General features: G+C 41.2%; 2 protein-coding genes across 2 annotated transcripts; both read right to left on the reverse strand.

The window, feature by feature from the left end:
* Positions 1-374: 374 nt before the first annotated feature.
* Positions 375-7,749, reverse strand: klhl41 (kelch like family member 41). Its single transcript, NM_203883.1, is given in 6 exon segments — positions 375-622; positions 1,668-1,814; positions 1,922-2,107; positions 4,104-4,211; positions 4,294-4,451; positions 6,568-7,749. Coding segments are annotated over 6 exon segments (1,821 nt in total). The 5' UTR covers positions 7,678-7,749; the 3' UTR covers positions 375-510.
* A 5,500-nt stretch (positions 7,750-13,249) lies between these two features.
* On the reverse strand, positions 13,250-23,704 carry bbs5 (Bardet-Biedl syndrome 5). Its single transcript, NM_001016238.3, is given in 12 exon segments — positions 13,250-13,915; positions 14,228-14,251; positions 16,699-16,782; positions 17,512-17,646; positions 18,661-18,723; positions 19,106-19,201; positions 19,783-19,918; positions 21,004-21,131; positions 21,224-21,273; positions 21,687-21,752; positions 22,251-22,333; positions 23,552-23,704. Coding segments are annotated over 12 exon segments (1,029 nt in total). The 5' UTR covers positions 23,614-23,704; the 3' UTR covers positions 13,250-13,813.
* Positions 23,705-23,791: the final 87 nt, after the last annotated feature.

Raw genomic sequence — 23,791 nt, forward strand, 5'->3', positions numbered from 1 at the left:
TAGCTTTCATACACCTAAGCTATAGTCATACAGTTGGTAGGGCTCTCAACACTTAAAGTGCCTGATCTGCCAGAGGGATAAGAACCCTGAGCCCTTTGATGTGGGGTCCCTGCCAATTAGTATGGGGACAGTCAGACCCTGTTATTTTGAAGCAGCTGTTACAATATTGGTTGGGGGTGGGGTTACACCTGTTACACACCAAATTGTGACTGTGCGAGGTGAACAGATGAACCAACATAACATGGCAGAAACGATGCCCCTGATTCTGTATCACTGTACAGCTCAGACCAAGTTCTTTTCTAGCATCAGAATTCATTTTTTCTTACCAGTAAGATGCTAAGTCACACATATATATGTACAATTACATTTAAAAATCCATACATGGTCATAGTTTTATTAATTTACCTAGAAATGTCTGTACAATTTTTTGTGTTTTTTAATTTTTTTTACACAAGTAGCAGAGATGAAGAGAAAGCTGAGGACACAACCTCATGTCGCAGCGACGCAGCCTCACAACTTGGTCAGTTTGAAAAGGTTAAGACGTGTGTCCAGGCAGGTGGCTCCTGCGGCGTATCGCAGCTCCTTCAGCATCCCGCTCCATTCCTTCTTATCATCTTCGTATCTGCAAAAGTAGAGGACAGGGATGTTGGTAAAGATAATCAAAGTTAAGCTGAATATGAAAAATAAAAGATAATGGGATAAAGAACAGTGTGAGTAATTATGGCTAAAGGAATACCAATGCTGGCCTGAGGGTTGTCACCCTTCCTTGAAAAAATACTCTGCTTCCTATATTTTTATGATTATTCCCTAATAATAACATTGACATATTTTTTACCAATGGGGGGCAGCCCTAGGCAAGAAAAACTATGGGGTTGTCCTGCTATGAAGAGTGTTAGTAGCATCCTTGTTTGGCTGATCATTCTCTAAAGATGCCATGTAATGACCTGCCTGAACTGCTAGGGCTTGCACCCTGGTTTCTCATAATGGGATTATAACACAATAGGAGGCCCGTGGTGGGTGATAATCAGGGAGGTTTATTAGGACTCTCAACCAGCAATGAGTGCAAAATCATTGGTAATCCACACCATCCCTTTGCCTGTCTTTACAAGACCCTCTGTTCCCCTAAAAGTTCTCCTAAAGTCATGAGGTCTGCTCCAGGGTTGGACAGGGCTGGCAGGGCACTAGAATAGAACCTGGTAGGGGCCAAGGGGCCTCTGCTGACCCAGGCGCCCTCCCTTCACTAACTGCAGGCGCATCTCTCCCTTATCACAGCCACAAGGAGGAAGTGTGGTATACAGTGGGGTTGGGGGGGCCCCCAGGTGGTAGCTCTGGTGGACCCCAGACACCCCAATCTGACCCTGACCAGCCTGCCAATGGGGGAATGGCTTTTTAGGCAAGGCTTGAAACTGCAAGCTGAGCCCATAATAAGTTGTTTGGAACCCCGGTGAGTTACAGTAGCCGGACCATCTGTGTGTGTGCCAATCACCAAGGAAAAAAGGGTGGGCTGAGTTCCAGTGACTAGAGCCCAGGCCTGCGCCCTAACATTATTTACACTGACACTGTGTATTCAATCAAATAGTAACTTGTTTAGGCCCATTTTTAGATGCACAGCAAAAGCCTGCACAGAATCCAGTATAGTCTGCAGTATGCCTATCTAATAAACTTACTTCCACACATCAGTGACTTCAGTAGGTGCAAACTCCTTTGATTCCAGCTGAATCATAGCAAATCCTCCCACGGCATATAGCGACCCGCCCACGCTGACCAAATTTATAGAACTTCTCTCCTGGGGGAATTCGGCAAGTGTTTCCCACCTTTAAAGAACAAACAGAAAATTACTGAAGAGTTCTGAAATAGTGAAGTCTGAAATAGTAGCTCTTGCTCTTCTAGTATATCCAGCTCTTTGGCCAGTAGCCCTTACTTGTTAGTGGCAATATCATAGGCTTCCACAGATGCGGTCAGGCCTTCCTCTGTGACACCCCCGACAACGAATATTTTCCCTTTGTGCACGGTGACCCCAAACATGGAGCGGGAAGTTCTCATGGGTGGCAGGTCTTTCCATTCTCCCTTCTTTGGGTTGAATACAAACATTCTGCCAGTGCATTTCCTGTATAAGAAAATAAAATAGATTAACAGGAGCCAGAGAGAGCAGTACACAAGCTGGAGAGAAGGAGTTTTAATAGAAACCTATGTTCAATGAAGACAGGAGCCACCAAGCCAGTTAAGAAACTGTAGCATTTATGACCTGCCTTATTCGGCTTATCCCAGCAATGTGTATCTTTATGTGAAGTTCCAAGCTTGGTTTATCTATAGCAACAATATCTTGTGGCCTTTCAAATGTTTCTCTAATATATAAAATATAATAGGGCATAACTGTAAAAGAAGCAAACCCTGTGACTGCTGGGAGAGGCAGAAGGTAGAAGGGACCAATGAGGCACTGAACTATAAGCAGTCCCACTTGGGTGTCCTACTTGTCCATTGTAGCAGTTGCAAAACCACACAAGGGGTCTACATAATAAGGCTCTGAGCTACACATATTTTCCTATGACACTAACTTCAGGTCAGTCCAAGAATACAAATGTAATTGTCCATTATAAGGACCTTGAAGGTGTTGTAAATCCTGCTGCACTGCCGACTTTACTTAGTTGTTGCTGGACTACAAATCCCAGAATACATATAATATAATGAAGGGTGAGGCATGCTGGGAGCTGTAGTCCAGCAACATTGGGGTTATATTCTTAAAGCAATACTGCACAATAAAACTTTTCCAAAACATCTCCTCAAATCTCCAGGGCCAACTGCTGCATTAAAATGCAAAAAAATCCTCCAATGAGAATCCCAGCTGATCTGTGTTAATCTGGCTCCTGCAACAGGAGTTGGGAGCATTAAGCACAGTGTCCTGTAACTGAACAAGTCTGTCCTGTATTCCCATGTTTAATTCCAGTGTAATATAATAAAGAAGAAAGAAAATGACATAATTATCTCTATATGTAAGATAACAGCAAGATACCTGACACAGTGCTGGGATTCAGCATTCTCACTGGCGGATTCTCTTGCATTTATAATGAAGTTTTTTGATCAGTAGAATTCTCATTGGTGAATTTTCTTGCATCTATAATTACGTTTTTTGCAAAACTAAGGGGTGCAGTGGGACAGTGCTATCATTTTTTTAGTTGTTTAAGTGCTACCATTTCAGTGGCCACAACTGTGTATGAGCTTGGGCACATACACACAAACACAGGCACACAAAATTGCATTACAGGCAGAGGGGTAGTGCCGCTGCTGCTGGAGAGCTAGTTCATTCCAGTCCAAGAAGCTCCCAGACCTATATAGAAGGCCATGGGGTAGGAATTTCAGGCTGGTGACAGGTGCAGTGAACCCAATCCAGTCTGACAGCCTTCACCAGGCTCAAACTGTATCCTTTGATTTTCTTTAACCATTTCAGCACTGGAACAATAATTGCAAAGAAAAGCCATCTGAAGGGAACACAAACCACAGGGGGTCACAAATGGGTTTGATAACTTATGGGCTGATATACAGTTAGACTTGAACCTACTACTCATGCCACTGCCAGAATTGTATGACAATCCTTCCGAAAGGTTTTAAAGCACTGTATGTATCATTTTTACCACTGTTAACACTACAAGGCAGAAAGCAGTCGGGCAAAAGTAACATTCTATACTTTATAGGATTCACTATTAATAAATATAAATTATTGTTTTTCTTCAAACTTGTTTGGTCTGTGGTCATTCAGTCTACCACAGTGGCTCCCAGAGTGTAGGGTTGGCCTCCCTGGGTGATAATCAGATCCTTGCCTGTAGGACCAAAACTAAAGGCAGCCACTCATTGGCGATAAAATGACTGTCCCTGAGGGCATATCTGGGAAAGATCCTCTGTTTTGGTGACCTCACCAATCGAGCATATCTTTCAATGTATGGCCACCTTTAAGGCCATTTTGGCCTATTTTTTCCTTAGAACCACCAGAAAAAGCCAAGATTGGTGTTCCAAGATGGAGTAGAATGGTGAAAAAATATGTGATTCAGGAAGATAATACTGTTATTTTTTTTTTAATTGTAACATAATTTGAATGTATTTATACTTACTTGTCCTCTGTTTTTCCACCTAGACAATAGATTTGGCTATTGTGTGACACTGCAGAATGCCCATAGACCTTGATCGGGAGCTTCTTCACTTCTGTCCAAGCTACGGCCCTGAAAGGAGATCCCCAGATTTAATACAGTTTGTGGGATGAGATCAGACTAGCTCTAAGCATTGAAATAATAAACAACATACTTGCTATCGTAGCAGAACACAGAATCTAGCGACTCTTCCGACTGCAGGTCCCTGCCAGCAATGGCATAAACGCAGTCATCTGCTTCACCCAGGCCGAACAGGCATCTCGCAGATGGGAGTGGGGGGAGTCCAATCCAGTCGCCAGCGATGCTGTCAAGCTGCAATGCAACAAAGAATAAGGTTAACAGGGAAAGAAATAGAAAATGTTTCTATATTTTATAACCACTGATATCAAGGGCAAAGTATCCAAGGCCAGCCTTAGCAACTGTAGGGCCAGTTTGCTGGCCTCATTGGCCTTTGTGGCACCTTATGTGGGGAGCTAAAAGGGTTAAGGAATGTATGGTTCCATTCACTTACCTGGCCTTACCCTGACCCACCCATTTTGTGAACAGACTGACCCCTTTTTCATGAAGACTTCTGCCTGTCCCATCCCAGTAGTGGCCCTTCCCACAGTCTCTAATTCTTCTTATACCCCTTCTCTATCTCAGCTTAAGTTCCTTTCTTATTTCTAAAGCTGGAGGTAGTTACCCTAGTGCAGGCCCTTTAGGGGAAAAGAGGACCCAGCTGGGTTCATAACAGGGTGTATATTATTTTAACTATGAGTGCATAAAATATGTATTTTTACAAACTTAATTTGTATTTATTAACTTTTAAACCAGCTTTGAATGTATCTTACTGTATTACAATAAAAACTAAGTACCTTAGTGTATATCAGGGCTCATTAATAGTGTCATTTCATTTCACCCCCCCCCCCAAATGTAGTTTCAAGGAAACTGAAGGGGAGATTTAGTACCTCCTATAATATAGGGTTGAAAGGAAGGGGACAAAGTTCCTACCTATCCTAAACCTGGACTATATACTGTATGTATGCTTTACTGTGGGTTGTTTTGAATGTAACAATACCCAGACATGGGGATACCCTTGCTGTGTTTAACAAATAAAGCAACCTAGGTTTATTAATTTATGTAATTTAACGCTTTTTTTATATCTATATATAATTTTCATTCTAAAAAGATTCACTGTGGCTGCATGAATACATCTGAATATCTGCGAACTATCGGAATTGCAGACAGGAGCAGAGAATTAACATTCATACATTCACATGTAAATGGGCCTGCTTGAGTTGTATACGTTGGAAGTGCACACCCCTTTGGCATTGTTAGTGGTACAGTCCACTGGGCAGTGGACTCATTAGGCTGAGCTTTGGGTAATCAGTTCTGAATCATGATTAGTGAAGCTTTGGGCCTGACAAAAGTTCATTTCCCCCAGACATACAAATATCTCATTTACCTTTCAAACTGGACCACCAAGAACTCTTGATTTAAAAGATCATATTGGACAATATACTCTTTGTTGGCTTAATATTTACTTTATTTTCCTAAATAAGCATTAAAAGATAGTGGCTTTAGGTAAATCTGCACAGAGGGGATTTATTTGTTCTCATATTTTTGTTAATTGAAATCATTGGGTACAGAGCTATAATTGCTCTCACATAGACTCTTCATCCGCATAGTCAAATCCAAAGATATCTCCCAGTAGCCAAATTATCAGAAAGAATGGTGTAAAGCTGAGGTTTATCAAGCAATGACCTATGAATTAGCAGTAGCAGAAGAAGAACTAGACACCCATGAGCCAGCACCCTCTCCACCCCCTACCGATGGCCTGCTGCCACCATTGCCACCATCACTCCCCATGGGGGAACAGGTACTTACACCACTATGAATGAGCAGCACTGCTGTACCTTTGTTCTACTAAAGAAGCAATATCAAACAAACCTCATAATTTTCTAATTAATGTTTCTTAATTAATGTTGCATAACTTTCATGCATAAGCACCCTTACAGCAAAGGTCACCAAGGAAGCTATTGTACAACTGCAGCTTAAACTTTTCTGCCCATAAATGACCTTCGCAGTGCCCTATAGGTGAAGCGCACCTCCCATTCTACTAAAAAGTACCAATCCTATAAGTTTGACTATGTTGAGATTTTTGAACAACTTCCAGCATCTTGCAGGCAGCCAAAGGCAATATGTGGGCGATGGGAGTTGTAGTCCAATATTATGAGGATCATAGCCAGTACCTTATCACTGCTATCAGTGAGGCTTTTCACATTACCAAAATCAATTTCCATTGCCTGCTCATACACAGGGAGCCCTGCATAAGAAGGTGGTTAAAGCAAGTATCTGGTTGGTTTACCCTGGGATCTATTTTGGGCCCTACACCTACAAACCATTGATGCGCTGTGCAGTAAATTAACACAATTTTAAAAATACATACCTGAAAGAAATATGAATGCAATGGCTGATCTTTGTTCTCTTCATCCACATAGAGGCCACCGATGACGTAGACTTGGTTGGATTTGGTGACTATGCTGGAATGGTTTCTTGGAATCTGTTCTGACAGTCCGACCAAGAAGCACTCATTTTCAAGAGGGTCGTAAGCCACAGCCGCCGTGTCGCTAACCAAAAGCATCAGATCTTTCACAAACATACCGTGTCTGGGAATGTCATTCAGATACCCAGGGAGCAAATCTTCATCTCCAACGTCGCCATCCTCTCCTTCTTTGCCCGAATTCTCTTTGCCTTTGGAGCCCTCGGGGAGTTTGCCAGCAAAGGCATCCTTAATAACCTTAACTTTTTTAACTATATCAGGATTGGCTTTGATGAGGTCATGCTTTTCTACCTTATCGGTAAAATATTTTTCAGGCATCAAGCGAAATCGAATGCAGTCGAAGACATCAGAGAGGCTCTTTGTTTTGTTTTCCTTGTCTGTTTGTACCCATTTCATTATGGCCTCAAACACCAGCTCTTCCTTCTCCACATTTAGGCCATCACTGGAAATGACTGCGATTAATTCATGTGGCGCAAGCTGCAGGAAGTCTTCTTCATTGCAGATCTGCATGAATCGATCACAGACATAATCTCGGGCAGTAACGGCCAGGCGTGGACAATCTAAAAGAAGGCCCAATCTAAAGATGGCCAAACAGTTAGCGGGGGAGAGCCTTCTCTGAAGATAAGTCACACACACCGTGAAAACAGATGGGATTTGGAAGCGACTAGCCAAAGCAAAAATATCTTGCACGTTGCCATCATTAAGGTCAATATCAGCTGAATATAGATATTTAAGGATGGCTTCCATTGTGCTTGGTTCGACATTGTCCAATTCCATATTTTTTTTCTTCTCCTCACTTTCATCGGATAGGAAGAACTCCCGGAAATAAGGGCTGCAGGCAGCAAGGATAAGCCTATGGCAAGGAAGGCTTTTGCTGCCAGCCTTTAAGAAGCAATCTACAAACTTATTTTCATCAAGAAGCTCCTTCAGGCCATCCTGAAGAAGAGTCGACTGGTAAAGCCTAAGTTCATCCTTTATTTCCCCGGTGGGATCCATTTTTTTTTGTTTCCTGAAGAGCAGGCGTTTGCAGGAGAAACGGAGAGGCCTCTGCTTCTAGCAGCTCCCAAGGCACAAGCTAAAAGGGCTGATCTGTGAACTCTGCCAAGCTTAAAGTCTCTGCAATTTAAGCCTGCCAGCTAAATATAGGCGCAGGCTCTTACAATATGGAATTCAGGTTGGCCAATTTGGAAAGTGGGATTGCTCCTGCAGCTGTCACAGATTGAAGGAAACAACTGTAGATTTTAGCTGCTAAGGGGACGGCTTTGTCCCTATAGTGTTGGTCACTACAAAAGGCTCCATGTAGCAGAACTGCAAATGTTCTGATTAGAAAAACAGGGTGAAAAGTGCTGTAAATACTGTAAATTATCTGCATTTTTGCTTGCAAATTGCACTACATATAATGTTAATGATGTTAAAATGAATTTCAGAACCCGCCTTACATTTCAGACAGTCTCTAATGCAACAGCGCCTGCAATATCATATGATAATTATGGGCAGAGTAAAAAGCTTAATTTGAAGTTATTTCTTAAATCCATAATTATTACACATATGGGACCTGTTATCCGAAATGCTTAGGACCTGGGGTTTTTCAAATAAGGGCTTTTTCCATAATTTGAATCCCCATACCTTGTCTACTAAGAAATAATTTAAATGAAACCAAACAGGATTGTTTTGCCACCAATAGAGATGAATTACAGTATATCTTAATTGGGCTCAATTACAAGCTTCAGTTGTTTGATTAAAATGGAGTCTATGGGAGATGCCCTTCCTGAAATTCAGAGCTTTTTGGATAACGGATCCCATACCTGTATCTGTTATAGAAGCATCCCATAGAAATGGGCAGAATTCACACAAACCAGAAAAGTGGCTTCTTGGGAGAATTCGGGATATAGCCATTTCTGTCGTTGCGCCGGGGCATTTTTGCATTACTCCCCACATCAAGTGAAAACACCAGAAAAGGCCATTATGTGATTGTCTCCTGAAAATAACCTTGGGAATATAATAATGTGAAATAATCATGTCCTCACACAGTTACCAGTGGGTGTTTGCTATGTTAATCTGGCCATATAGGGGCTGATAAAAACTGCTGACTCAGCAACTTATTGCCACGTGTATGAGGGGCTGAGGATTGCCTACCTGACCAATATCTGGCAGAAAATCCACCAGATATGTATTGGGCAGGTTTTAAAACACCATCAGGGACCACATTGGTGTACTGGGTTCCCCTAGGACTGCAGAATGATCTGATTGTTTGCTTGGTGGGGGGGGAACTTCTTAGTTTGGGGGCCGAAGGCATATGTCTGTTATGCTTTGCCTTTTAAACCAACCCTGACAATGTTATTCTTAAACTACAACTCCCAGAATCCCCTGCTAGCCTGTTGTGAGAGTGGCATCTTAACAGCTGTAGTGCATATGATGCATCTGGCTTATGCTGCCCATTGTTTCATATTTTCCTTGCTGATTTATGATTAAGTTCAATGTCAGATGCAGCAACAAATCCCTTTTGGCTTTGCATTTCACGTGACAGCAGCATCGTAGAACGACAATGTGCCTGAAATTAATTCACGCATGGCAATGCCTAAAATAAAAGCTCCATATCCATATCCACAGTGCAAAGAAAGTTTAACCAGCTTCAAGATCTTGTTGGATCTGACAAGCTGAAAGGTTTCCAGGCCAATGTGAAAGCTGCATTATCAGAGTCCCAAAATACTCTACAAATACTGCTGCAGTCCGTCAGCTGCTAAAACAACAGCTGAACTGGGCTCTCAGCTGACGTTTATTCCATGTATAGCTCACAAAGCGTCAAGGTAGTCAGTGCTCCGGGTGGGAGGCAGCTGCATTACCCCTCCTGTAACAATATATATGACTTCATTTGCTCCACTTGGCACACGTCACATCCTAAAGGTCCAGTGAGTCAGAGGGATTCACAAACATAGTACATTCTACACAATTCCTACATAATCCCCAGGGCACAGAATGTTCTACTGGGATAGGGAACAGTACCTGGGTAATAATGAATTAAAATGGCATAAGCAGTGGTAGTTGAAAACCTATCCAGGGGCAGAAGTTTAGCCGGTTAACTGTAAAGTGGCAGTATATACCCAGGGCCGTGACCTCAAAGCCAGGTATTGACTGAGATTCAACACAGGGCTTGGTATTTCCAGTACACAGAGGCCCAAACAGCACCCCACCAGCCCAATAAATAGTGACTGTCTATGCCTCTATGGCATCTTACAGCAGCTACAATTTGACAGTCTGGGCTCATAGCCCTGGGACCCCCAGCAAAACATTTAGGCCCTTCTAATATGTGTGGGTACTCCTGTCACCCATGATTCCCAGCACCTCTGTCTTTATCAGGAACCCTGTTCCCCAGGCAACTGAGTGCCTGGGGCACTGGGCTCCAACTTTTAAGAATGTAATCCTATTTCTGGGGTTCGTAAGGCTAAAACAGCATTTATACATAATTATTGCAGTCTCTGAATTTATGCTGTGTGCGTATGCTTTATAATCTACACTTATTTATGGTAAGTTGGCTGATGTGAGCGTGATTTACATTGTGTGACTGCAAATCAAAGGATTCTGTTAATATGAATTTATACATTGCATCTCCCAGGTTGTGCATAGAATGTTTTTTGTTATACAGTTCTGAGTGGGAGGGTGGAAATGTTATTAAAATGCTATTAAAGGATTATTGGGGGGTATATAGATAGTGAAGATCTTTTGATGATGGTCCTAGATTAGGCATTTTTCTTGTATCTATTTATAAGGAAGTTAGGTATCCCTAGTGCTAAATTGCCAGTGTACCCCACTGATTTGCACCACAGATCAGGAAAGGACTTAAAGGTGAAGGAAAGATAAAATCTCTGGGGGTTGGTGGCGCCAAGGTTTTAGGCTCCTCCCAGTGGTTCTAGACCCTTACCTGTAACCCCAGGCTGGCACTCTTCTTCTTTAAAAACACACCAGCCCAGGGTACTGTCAGGGGCAGGGGTGCTTTGATAAATGGGCAAAAGGAACAGTTGCCAAGGGCCCACCAATACAGCAGGCAAATCTGTACAACTTACAAAAAACACAAATTGCATGAATGTTAGTAAATGGGCCCCTTAGTGTTACTAATAATTAATCTCTGTGGTTACTGGACGAAACTTCCCATCATGCTCTAATACTTCCTACCGTGCTGAAGAATGCTGGGAATTGTAGTCCCAGGCCAAATCCTTAGTACTCAGCCTGTCCAAATCTTTAGGTGGTCATACACGAGGGGCAAGGAGGGGCATGCCCGACCGATATATGGCCTGAAATTGGACAGTCGGATTGGGAACTGCATCAGCTCGTTGATGCGGTCCCCGAACCAACTGCGCCCATTGCCGCCATTATAATTCGATCGTTTGGCCCCAGGGCCAAACAATCGAATTAGCCTACATTTGCCCGATATTGCGTCCCCATAGGTGGCGATATCAGGAGAAGATCTTAACGTGTATGGCCACTATTTCAGCTCAAGCAATCATAAAGGAAACCCCATGTGAGTTCATGGGAAAAGGAAACCCTGCTGCACAGCGCTGCTCAACCAAACTTTACTCAGCTGTCGCTGGACTACAAATCCCAGAATAATGTAACATATAATAAGGTAGAGGCATGCTGGGAGCTGTAGTCCAGCAACATCAGGGTTGTATTCTTAAAGCAATATTGCACAATTAAACTTTTCCCCAAATCTCCACAGCCAGCCACTGCATTAAAATGCAAGAAATCCTCCAATGAGAATCCCGACTGATCTGTGTAAATCTGGCTCCATGTTCTCTGTTCCAGCAATTGGAGTTGGGAGCATTAAGCACAGTTTCCCAGCACTGAACAAGTCTGTCCTTTATCCCCATGTCTGATTCCTGTGTCATATAATGAAGGGAAAAAATGACATAATTATCTCTATATGTAAGATAACAGCAAGATGCCTGACACAGTGCTGGGAATCAGCATTCTCATTGGTCAATTAGTTTACATTTATAATGAAGTTTTTGATCTGTAGAATTCTCTTTGGTGAATTTTCTTGCAATCTAAATTTTTGGTAACTTCTATAGCAAACCTAGGGGGCGCAGTGGGAGAGTATTATGGTAGGGTTTACAACTGCGTTAAGAAACGTGGGGTTTTGGCTTTTTTGAATAATAAAGAATTTGGCATCAAAAAGCTGCTAAACTATTTTTGAGAAAGCCCACTTATGAAAAAAAAAACCCTGAACTAATGGGTTTTTATTAGGGATGCACCAAGTCCCAGATTCGGTTCAGTATTCGGGCTGAATCCAGGCTTTTTTTGAAGGATTCGGTTTCGGCCGAACCGAATCAGAATCCCAATCAGCATAAATTAGAATATCCTAATTAGCATTCGGAAAGGGTTAAATGGTAAGCGCGCAGCCTAATTAACATATGTGACCCTAATTCGCATATGTTAATTAGGATTCGGTTTGGGATTTGGCCGAACCCAAAAAAGTGGGTTTGGTGCATCCCTAGTTTATGGTTATGCAACCAAAACTTGCCCCAAGCCAGGAATTAAAAAATGAGCACCCGCTTTGAGGCCACTGGGAGCAATATTAAAGGGGTTGGGGAGCAACATGTTGCCCACGAGCGACTGGTTGGGGATCACCGCTCTATGTTGTGCCCATCCTTGGTGCTGAAAACCAATGACCAAAGCTTTTGATGGCTACAAAGGGTTTTTGTTTGTCATTTACAGAGGCAGCTACAGTGTGTAATTTCTGATGCAATTTGCTGTTTTTACCCAGAATGAAATGTTTCTCACCAGAATTCCAACACAGATTTTTACCTGATGCATCAAAATGAATGCAATTGTATTCTTTTTATGAAACTGGTGCAAGTTGTGAGTGGGGATTTTGTGATTTCTGGAACTCAATGTTAAAATAAATGTTGCATGCCTGTGCCGGTTACAGGCGGACCTCTGCTTAAAAATACATTTCTCGATTGTGCCATGTGTGCCCTAGGCAGTATATTTACCATACAGAACTCTGCAAGGCATTCTTTGTTAGATTGTACAAAATGTCTCCTGCTTACTGCTCTTAGAATGGAGTTCTAGAACACTTTTCATGCAGTGCTGCTGGCGTTCCACAGTGCTACATACCATGGAAGAGAATCATAGTGGCAAGAAAACTACAGTGATAAGCAATACAGAAATACATTGGGAGTGCCAGGAGAGTAAATATTGTCAGTTGTGAGGAATAGGGATCATGTGTTCCCTGTAACAAACACCCACCACAGTCTGATATTTAGATAATGCAAAGCAAGCAGCCATATACTTTAGTCTTAATAATCTTTAGCTGAAGGATAAGCAGGCCAGCACTGGGATTTCAAATATTCCAGTCCGGGCCTGGGGATAAGAAACCACTGGCACTTCAGCTGCTTCAGTGTAACAGCTCCCAGTGGCTCGGGGATACGAGTCCTTATTCAGTGACAGCTGGGGACCCCTTGCCTCACTTAGGGATCTTAAAAGTCAAAATGTGTAAAATTTAACGGAATGGTGAGGAAAAAAAAAAAACAAATAAAACACATGACAATCCAACAAGACTAATGAATTGCCGTATTTATTATTTCCTTTCTGCACAAACATGGTAAGCCAAAGTCAAATACTTATCTTACACTAAGGGGCGTATTTATTATGCTGTGTAAAACTAATTCGCCGAAAAAACGGAGTAAAAAGCTGTGTAAAATAAATGGAAAAGATCGCCCTCTGAAAGCCGGATATGGTTATTTTCCATAAGTTCCGGTGGAAGAAAAATGCTAAGCAGGTCTTGTCAGGACTATGTTTCCCATCATGCTCTGAGAGCTTAGGATAGATGATGACTAGAGTAGAAGACCCAGACACCCCAGGCATGCCCAGTTCTGGTTTACATAAATAAATATTTATTAATATAAAAAAAAGTGTTGCAGGAATGATATTTTATTGCATCCCCTTTAAAATAAATTATGTGTATCCATGGCCTACCAGAATAGCATTATGTATAGTGCCCAAGTGGATGCCTGGCTCTCAGTATGTACCAGCAAATACCAAACTGCTACAACTTTGCACTTTATGGGAATGTGTTTAGGATTTTCTGCAACTATACTAATTTTTAAACTCCACAGAAACCTGCAGTCATCCCTCATCCCATCACATCCCACAATCCCTGCAGGGTAAAGCCATCCTTCAGTTTCTCTATTGCCAAGCCAAGCTCTTCAGAATAGACTGGCTCCCGATCTTGTTGCTAGAATAAAGAAAGAATCAGTGAACCTTATTCAGGAGATAAACAGGATATTTTAGATTGTAAGCTCTACGGGACAGGGACCTCCTTCCTACTGTGTCTCATACCTCATGGCATTTATTCCCTGTGCATTTATATATATGTATTGTATTTATTTATTATAACACTTGTCCTCCCTGTGTGTAATTTTGTATTCTGTAAGTTTGTACAGCACTGCGTACCCTTGTGGCGCTTTATAAATAAAGTTATACATACATACATACATACATATTTTACAGTAGTTAATATAGAAAAAAAGGAAACAAAAAAAATCACCTTATTTCCATCAGCAAAGTAAGCCTATAAAAGAGAACATAAACACAAGATTAGTCGCTTAAAATATGTTTCTTTATAACACAAAGCGGGTAGTTTATTAATGGCAAAGCACAAGTGCCGGAGTCCTATGGGCTGCAACATTGCTCTGTATTGAAAATTTAATGCAAGGCTAAGAACTCAATGCTGACATGTGGAATGGAGACCTTAAAGGAACAGTTCAGGGTAAAATGGATAGATTGTGCAAAATATGTAATGTATAAAGGCTGGAGTGAGTAGATGTCTAACATAATAGCCAGAACACCACTTTCTGCTTTCAGCTCTCTTACCTCTTAGTTAGTCAGTGACTTTAGGGGGCGCCACATGTAGTTTACATTTGAATCTGACCTGCCTGCTCACAAACTAACTGAATAGTTTATCCCATGTGCCCCCCCCCTCCCCCCAAAATCATAGACTAACTAAAGGTGGCCATACACGGGACAATTTTAGCTGCCAATATTGGTTCTTTAGACCTGTCATGCGGGCCCTGAACCGACGGCGCCTATACCCGCCCAAGGGCCAAACGACCAAATTAGCCCGATATCACCCAACCGTAGGTGGTCAAGCTAGCGGATCTTACCATGTATGGCCAGCTTAAGAGGTTAGAGACCTGGAAGCAGGAAGGAGATTTCTGGCTGTTATGTTAGACATCCTCTCACTCCAGCCTTTGTAAATGACATTTTTGCCTAACTATATTAGAAATATTTTTTATCTTGCTTAGTCTATCTATTTTACCCAGTTTTTTCAATGAACAATGCTTTAATCAGAGCTCTTCTGGAGCCTTTTGGTGTCTGAACCCTAAACCACTGTGTTGGCCCATGTGCAGGCTAAACAGTGTGGGTTTCAGCTCCAAAACTTGTGAGTATGCATTTTGCACCAAAATTTGCTCTCTCTTCTGTGTCTGCACTCGGGGCCACTGTGTCAGCCTGGGTTCAGACACAGAAGAGTGCTGATTCAAGTGTGGATTCTTGGCCTGGGCTTATCCACAGGCTGACAATCTGCAATCTGAACACATAAGTGCAGCCCCTCCTTAATATATTGCAGGCAGTGCCATACATAGAGGGTTGTGCCTCAGGACTCTAGGGGGCTGATTTACTAAGACACGATTTTGAATCCGAATTGGAAAAATTCCGATTGGAAACGAACATTTTGCGACTTTTTCGTATTTTTTTCAATTTTTTCGTCGTCTTTACGTTTTTTGCGTAAAAACGCGAGTTTTTCGTCGTCTTTACGATTTTTGCGTAAAAACACGAGTTTTTCGGCGTCTTTACGAAAGTTGCGCAAAGTCGCGATTTTTTCGTAGCATTAACACTTGCGCGCAAAGTCGTGCCTTTTTCGTAGCGTTAAAACTTAAAAGGCGCGACGTTTCGCACAAGTTTTAACGCTACGAAAAAATCGCGACTTTGCGCAACTTTCGTAAAGACGCCGAAAAACTCGCGTTTTTACGCAAAAATCGTAAAGACGCCGAAAAACTCGCGTTTTTACGCAAAAATCGTAAAGACGCCGAAAAAAATCGAAAAATTACCGATCATTACAAAAAAAACGCAATCGGACGCATTCGGCACGTTCGTGGGTTAGTAAATGTGCCCCTAGGAGATATTCCAGAAAAGAAACAAAGGTTCAAAATGCAAAAGGATTGTACATTTTGTATCCTGCCCCCTTTATACATGAGCCTTAATGTTGGGATCAGAAAATACATGTAAATGAAACAGAAATGCTGAGAATCATATTGAAATGTAAAGCAGCAGATCTATTCATGTTTTAATGAAAAAACTTAATTACAATAAGAAAATTAAAAATATAGAAGGAGGTTAAACATCATATAAGATAATCCCAACCCTCTGTGATTATTGTATATGTCAGAAAACATTCTTACACTGTTCAAACCATTCAGAATACAGAGCATACTCACTTGTTTTATACCCCATATGACATGCAAAGAGAAAATGAATACACTATAGGGCTCATTTATGTTTGCACATGCATTGGGCAACTTGTGCTTTTCCCTGCAAAGAGTAACATGTATCACAGGTACTGGTGCCAAAATGCACTCCTTGCACTTCTGTAAAGTTCCACTTGGCACTGCTCAGTCCTCCCTGCCTTCCATTCCAAATCGGGTGCTGCTGTGTCTATTTACGCAGGGGTAGCCTGCAGCTACCGCCACCTCCTGAAGAAGCGGTAGCTCCAGGGTTCCCTTCACACCTTGAGTCAATAGGTACAGTGCATTTGCGCCTAAGGAATTGGGTACAAATGCCACTCGCGCCCTGACATCAGTCAGACTACCATGCATTTGCATCCAACTTGTGGTGAAATGCATTCATTTGGCTGAATCGGATAACTGCACCAGATGTAGTGCGACTGCATCACACACAATGTTCGCTTGCTGCCACAATGGCTTTTGCATATCCATATGAAACCCTAGAATGATGACTTACCACAAATGCATCAGTGTGTTCATCTGCTTCTATTTCAACATCATCTTGAACCTGCTCTATGGTCAATTCCTCGAGAGCCTGTGGCTAATAAAAACAAAATAGTATTAGAAAACAAAACGTGTTGCCTTTTATATCCCATAAAATTCATTTGCAAAATGCAATCAATAAAGATAATAATAAGGTACTCTTCATAAAAGATCCTAGGGCCAAAATGACTGGTACAGCTGTGAGTAGCTGCAGCAACATCATTCACTATGTATGCCTATTGCTACTTTTCAAGCAATATTACTTTCTAAAACAAATCTCTTGCTTCTACCCTGCCCCCTGCAGCTCTTTTAACATAATTATAACATCAATCTTGGGTAAGTGACAAAAAAACACCTAATTTTAAGCCACTCTTTACACAATTGCTTATGTTTATGGAATCTTTAACACTCTCGGGACAGTTAAAAAAATGTTGTTAAATAGAATATTACTTCTGAATATCCCATTTAGTAAACCTGACCTAAATTTGGCACAAACACAAACATTAAAGGTAATATTAGGCAATACTAGGCTCTAGGCAAAATCACCTTTATCAAAGCACAGTACAGTTACAGAATGCACTGCACTGAAGCTGTCATGGAACTTCCAAGATCTAAAGCCGATATAAGATCAAGAAACAGAAAATACTAGTCACTGCTTACGATACTAGCAGAGAACCCACAATCGACTCCTTATTTTACCAGAGGAGAAATAAAAGGCTTGCTTCAAACATATAATGATTTATTGCGCAGATTCATGGGGCCATTTCCTGTGCTGTACTAACATTACCTTTTCCTCCATCTCATACTCTACTCCAAATATAGGGCTTGCAGAGTAGACCCTGTGCAATGAGTTTATCTCCTTCACTGAATCCTGCAGCTTTTCCACTGGATCAATTTTAAAGCCAAGGACATATCCACCACTCTGGAAGCAAGAAAAAATAAGTGAATTTTATATAAGTAATGTTTCTATACCAAATAAAATATACTTTCCCACCAGTGGCGTAACTTTGGGCACCTGGGCCCCTCCATGATATTTTTTTTCCTCCCTCCCAGGTCAAAATCGCATGCATTGTGGTCATCAGTGGCCCCCCTACAAAAGAAGCAGACCAGGGTTCCCTGGGGGGGTCTGTTTCCTCTGTAGTTACGCCATTGTATTCCTAAATGGGGAATACTGCCCCTGCTGGTTATCTGCAAAATACATTAATTTACCAACACACCCTATATAACTCTCCATAGTACAGACCACTCATTTAAACTTAAGTGGCACATAATAAAAAGAGCTACTATAGCATATGTAAGCATCAGTTGACATGGAGCTAAAAAAGAACAAGATCCCAACATAAATAGATTCCCTCTGTTTATTCATGCCTATACTGGAAGTTAAAAAATATAATCGAAAATCCAAATGCGTTAAAGTAACCCTTTATTTATCTAGAAGGGAATCATTAGGCATTCTTGATTTACAATTTTTTTCCAGTGGAAAAGGTATTGTATCTGTTATCCATATCCAAATTATGGGAAGTAATAATCCTATTGAGTTTATTTAACATTCAAATGATTTTTAGTAGACTTAAGGTATGGAGATCCAAATTATGTAAAGATCCCTTATCCAGAAAATCCCAGGTCCCATACCTGTATCTGGAACTTGATGGTTATGTGTCAAAAGATTTTGGACAGTGCATGTTTTGCCAAAAGTTTCCACTACCCAAATCTTCATCATATTTGGATTACATTAATATTAAAAAGGGACAGCTGTCTTTATTCAGAGTTTTAGAATTACTGCCAAACTGCACAACTGTGATCAAGCTGTTTTAACTCCAGGCAATCTGTCTAATTCAACAGGACTTTTGTACATGGGTGATGGAAATGAATATAAAAAAATATAGGTTATCTGTAAAAGAATCTGCCATTGAGATGTAGACGGCTGCATTCTTACCTGCTGGGAGCTTTCTATCACCAGTGCTAAACCAAATTTTGAGTCTCTGATTTTTATGGAACGCTGTTTATGGAAGAATGAGAAATAAGTCACAAAAGAAATGTCACAAACGGAGCTCAGGCACAGTACACAGGTTATTTAACACAGAGAAAGTTTTTTTTGGGTGTGAGGGGGTTGGAGAAAATGAAAACTGATTCCACTGTATCCTGGAATATTTAGAATATTATCTATCTATACAGATTTCTATTAACAGTCCCATTCAATTGCCACATTCCTAATGACAGAAGATCATGCCCCTTGAGTTGCTTGAGCTCACCTACTACTGGCTTCTTGTTACAGCATTATAACACAATAGGAGGATTATGGGAAGTGATACAAAAGGTTATGGCCAAACAGTCTGAGTCTCCCTCAGGGGTATAATTACTCTGAAGAATCCAAAACTTACAATTTGCAGGTAAGGAATGCTGACGTTGAAACTGTCATTCATATTGGCATGCCAAACTATTCTTACATTGGTTATAAAGAATGTTCCCAAGTTTCCCTAAAGGAAGAAAACATATAGATTATTACACTTAAACCTGATAGAATTTTAATGCTATACAGAGTATAGATATATTCTCTGAATGTATAACATAATGCAGTGTGTAATATTAAGATAATCAACAAGGATGTTAATAACAATTAGCTGCCAGTAATTATGGGGACCCATGCAACTCCCCCCCGGGGTGGGGCAATAACTAGCCACTAGTCACATAGGCCCCCTAGTTGGTGGGCCCTTTAATCAGTAAAATGGGCACCACTGGAAAAAAGTGCCCCTAACACTGCCCAGTATGCCAAAATGCCATCCATGATCCACAGAAACCCTTCCCATTTCCGTACAAGCCCCATTGTGGGAATTCGTTGGAGGAGAGCTGACTACTGCAACTTGTTTCAGTGCTACATGTATTCAGAAACAGCAGTGCAGAGAACAACAATCTGCTGCACAGACAGATCCATTTTACAGTAATTTAAGAACTTTAAAATCAATGTAATTAATGTATATTAGAAAGTTGCTTAAATTACATTTGCTTTCATTGTGTTCTATTTTATATTTGGTTCTATATTTGTTCTACATATGGTCACCTGATCACTGGACAAATTCCACACTCCATTGATTTTATCGTACACTTGTTCTCGTGGAAGAAGCCTCAGCTGCTTGTTTTGGATGAGTGCGCCTCTCAGTTTAAGATCACGATACATTTTTGATGTCTCATAAGCTCTGCAACAGAAAAAATTTAATAATCACAGGGCTTTGGTAGATGTATCACACACACACACATATATATGATGAATGTTCTGCTTTAAGGCAATAGCACTAGGGACTGTTTCAGGCAGGGCTGGAACCTGGGGTAGGCATCAAAGGCAGTTGACCAGGGCAATATTGCTGGGGGGGTGGAATATAATTCTGCTACCATCAGTATACACGGCTCAGAGTCTGCAAGTGACAAGCTATGCCAGTACACATATCATCTTATCCATTGTGCAGCACAGGAGGTGTAGGACCAATTTTTGCCATTGACACAAGTAGTAAGCAAGCGGCTGCACCCATGTTGCTTGGGTCAGGCGATTATTACTCGATGCGTTAACCAGCATTTACAAATGTTAACAGGCTGAAATGTGAGTGCTCCAATGGGTGCACGCGATTAAAAGAAAACTATACCCCCAGAATGACTTATTAAAGAATCTCACAAAACTGGAATATATATATCAGTAAATATTGCCCTTTTACATACTTTCCCTTGATCCACCATTTAGTGATGGGCTGTGTGCTCCCTCAGAGATCACCTGACCAGAAATAATGCAGCAGAAAGAAGGCAGAACTCTGTCCATTAATTGGTTGATGTGACCTAACATGTGTGCCTTGGCTTGTTTGCGTGCACAGTGAATCCTATGATCCCAGGGGGGCAGCCCTTAATTCTTAAAATGGCAATTTTCTATTTAAGAGTACCCAATAGCACATACTACTATAAAAGTAGTTTTTTATGAAAATGGTTTATTTACATGAAGCAGGGTTTTACATATAAGCTGGTTTATGCAATATATTATTCAAGAGACCTAAATGATTTGGGGGTATAGTTTTCCTTTAACATCCGAATATATGAATGAGGCGCCTAAGAATGTTAGGTATTCTCCTTTTGAATGGGAACATGATCAGGAGACAAAACACACTGCATCACCTTGTGTGTTATTACCTTGAAAATAAAGGAAACCTAAAAACTCATTTTCTCCCAAAGCTGCCCTGTTAGACATCATTTTATTTGGGGGCAATGGCCCTTTCAGCTAAACGTAGCAGCAAACCGTTACCTGTGTACTGCGATAACAGAAGTAAACAGCCGAGGACTCCCAGGTACGAGGTTTGTAAAGATAAACTCAAAGCGAGTGTTGTTACATTTGGTTAAGATGTACAGTGCTTCAGTCTGGCCGCGTAATTTCTGTCGGGACATACAGTTGATTGGTACATTAATACAGTACCCTAAGGAGTTAACCTCAATTGTAAATATCTTGTTAATGACACCTCACTTACAGAATTAGCAGTCCTTGTAGTGATGTTTATAATACAGTTGTAGCCAACAGCTGAAATAGAAAAAAAAAGAAAAATCATAGACAAGACAACACTTCAGAAGGCCAAGCTGTTATAAAGGGACTGCAGATGCTCTGTTTAACCCATGCCTGTCTGGAAAAATAATACATCAGAAAATTATATTGGCTTCATTGTTAATCATAGTGATTTTTACTGTTATCTCATCGTACAGAAAGGGAGTAACTCTGTAATGGATAAGGAGATCCCTCTGCTGACAACATAAAATTACTGCTTCAGGAGGATTAAAAACTTAAAATATGAAGTAATGGTAATAACATTACAATAATAAAGTGCCAATGTTACTTATCAAAAAGCTCAAGTTCTGTTTGGGTGGAGTTCCCCTTTAACTATTTACCTCCCACACTTCTCCATGCAGGGGACTTACAATTACCCAGAAAGGACTTACCGAGATTCACACGGGGAAGTGCTAGGGAATGCCAAATGACTCGTAAATTTGTGACTAGCAGCCTTCCTAAAGGGAAGAACAAAGCTTGTTATAGAGTCCAAAAGAAAGTTCTGGGATATTAGGAATTTCAATTTCAATAATACAAAAGAGGTCAGTAAAGACTGCAAGTGTATAGTGCAACATCATAGTATAGTGCCAGCCATGTTTTTTTTTTTATATAATTCCTGTGTAATTGCAGCCAAGAGAAAGAGCTGCATCTGATATGGGGCTCTATGGACACACCCCCTGATTGAACCCAAAAAAACTTGCCATAGATATCAAGTGTTCTTGCCTCCTTGCACAAATTTCACAGCCCCCTTTCTTCTTCTTATGGGACCCCTGCACCCCTGGGTTGCAAGCTCTGTACCCTCTATGGTTACACAACAGTGATCTCCACTGCCTCCTCACTGTAAAACTCATCAGCCTCCACCATCCTTGTGCAACAAGGCAACACTTTTATAAAATGTTAACATATTTAATAAATATGAAACATGCTGCATTAGGTAATGTTTCAGAAAAATGTACCTCTGTCTCCATTGTTTCCTTTGGTATCTTCAATAGAATCTAAGCAGTCTATGAGCACTTCCCCGGGTCTCATTTTCATTTGCCTGCGGTACAAATCATAGTTGCATAGTTATTAACTACTCCAGCAATGACATTATAGCACTCATTTACCGACAGTGGTTTCAGAGGGCAACCTTTACACCATCCCCAACCAGTGGCTCGGGCCAACATGTTGCTCACCAACCCCTTGGATGTTGCTCTCAGTGCCCCCAAACCAGGTAGTTATTTTTGAATTCCTGACTTGGGGGCAAGTTTTGGTTGAATAAAAACAAGATTTACTACCAAATAAAGCCCCCAGTAAGCTGACAGTGTGCATAGAGGCTGCTTAATAGCCAAACTTAGCCCTTATTTAGCACCACCATGAACATTTATGATGCTTGTGTTGCTCTCGAAGTCTTTTTACATTTGACTGTGATTTACGAATAAGAAAGGTTGGGGATCCCTGCTTTACACCACTCTTGGCACTGAGCATGGTGAACTTCATGTATGTAAATAATTCCATTGAGTGGAAAGTAATTTTAGATGGCTCCAAAGACCTCCTGGTCTGTATATGACCTGAGGGAGTCTATGAAATGAGAACACAGATAAGAAAGATCTAGCTGCTGTGTCTACAGCCATCTCAGCTACTACCTAGGTAAGCCCACCTCCAACCAACATGGAACATACAGCTTTTTAATCAGAATACAAAAGGTTCTTCTAACAATAATCTTCAAGGCATCTAAGCAACCTTATAATGCAACGTCAGTTCCAGGTTTGGAAATAATTTTCAAACTAAAATAGGAATGACAGTCTTTTGCAGAGTAGAATCAGTTCTCTGTAACACAGGATTAGTATTCATTCTTCTGCAGCGCCACTTATTATACAGAATGTGTACAGTAGATGCATATAGAACAGTAAAAAGGGTGTTTGCACCATTTTATTTGGAAATTGAGGTCCCATCTTTGCAGTGTTTTAGCGTATACATCTCTTAATTAGCGTCAAGCATAGAAAAGCAATAATTGCATGTAGAAAAGACAAACGAATCTGGCTGCAGTGCTTACTGTCACACTGAGAGAAGGGGTGCCCCAATATAACTAGCAACACAGTTACACAATGACACTTTTTAGGGACCCATATGAACCTGGGGGAGAGTCCTTTCTGCACAACTTTCCCTGGACCAGGCCTTGCATTCACACTTCCTGCAGAACTAACTCTCAGAGCGCTATGGATGCTGGGACTTGTAGTACGCTGTTGGTCTAGCCTTACATAATGACAGTACTCACTGGGGCGATATATCAAAGCGAACATCCCGATCCTCCCATAGCGCGTCCAGCACGGACAGCATTTTGCCTGTTGGTCCAACCTCAGTCTAAGAAGCTCTGCTGCGCTGCTCAATTCCATAAGCCTGCGGTCTCCAAGGCAACCGCCTCCATATTGAAACAACGTCATGAAGACTCCAATCAAGTAAGGGCTGCGCGGTCGATAACCAATGAGACGCCACAGACTTGGAGATTAGGGTTGTA

This window comes from Xenopus tropicalis, chromosome 9, assembly GCF_000004195.4.
Source record: "Xenopus tropicalis strain Nigerian chromosome 9, UCB_Xtro_10.0, whole genome shotgun sequence".
In the NCBI taxonomy this organism is placed as follows: Eukaryota; Metazoa; Chordata; class Amphibia; order Anura; family Pipidae; genus Xenopus; species Xenopus tropicalis.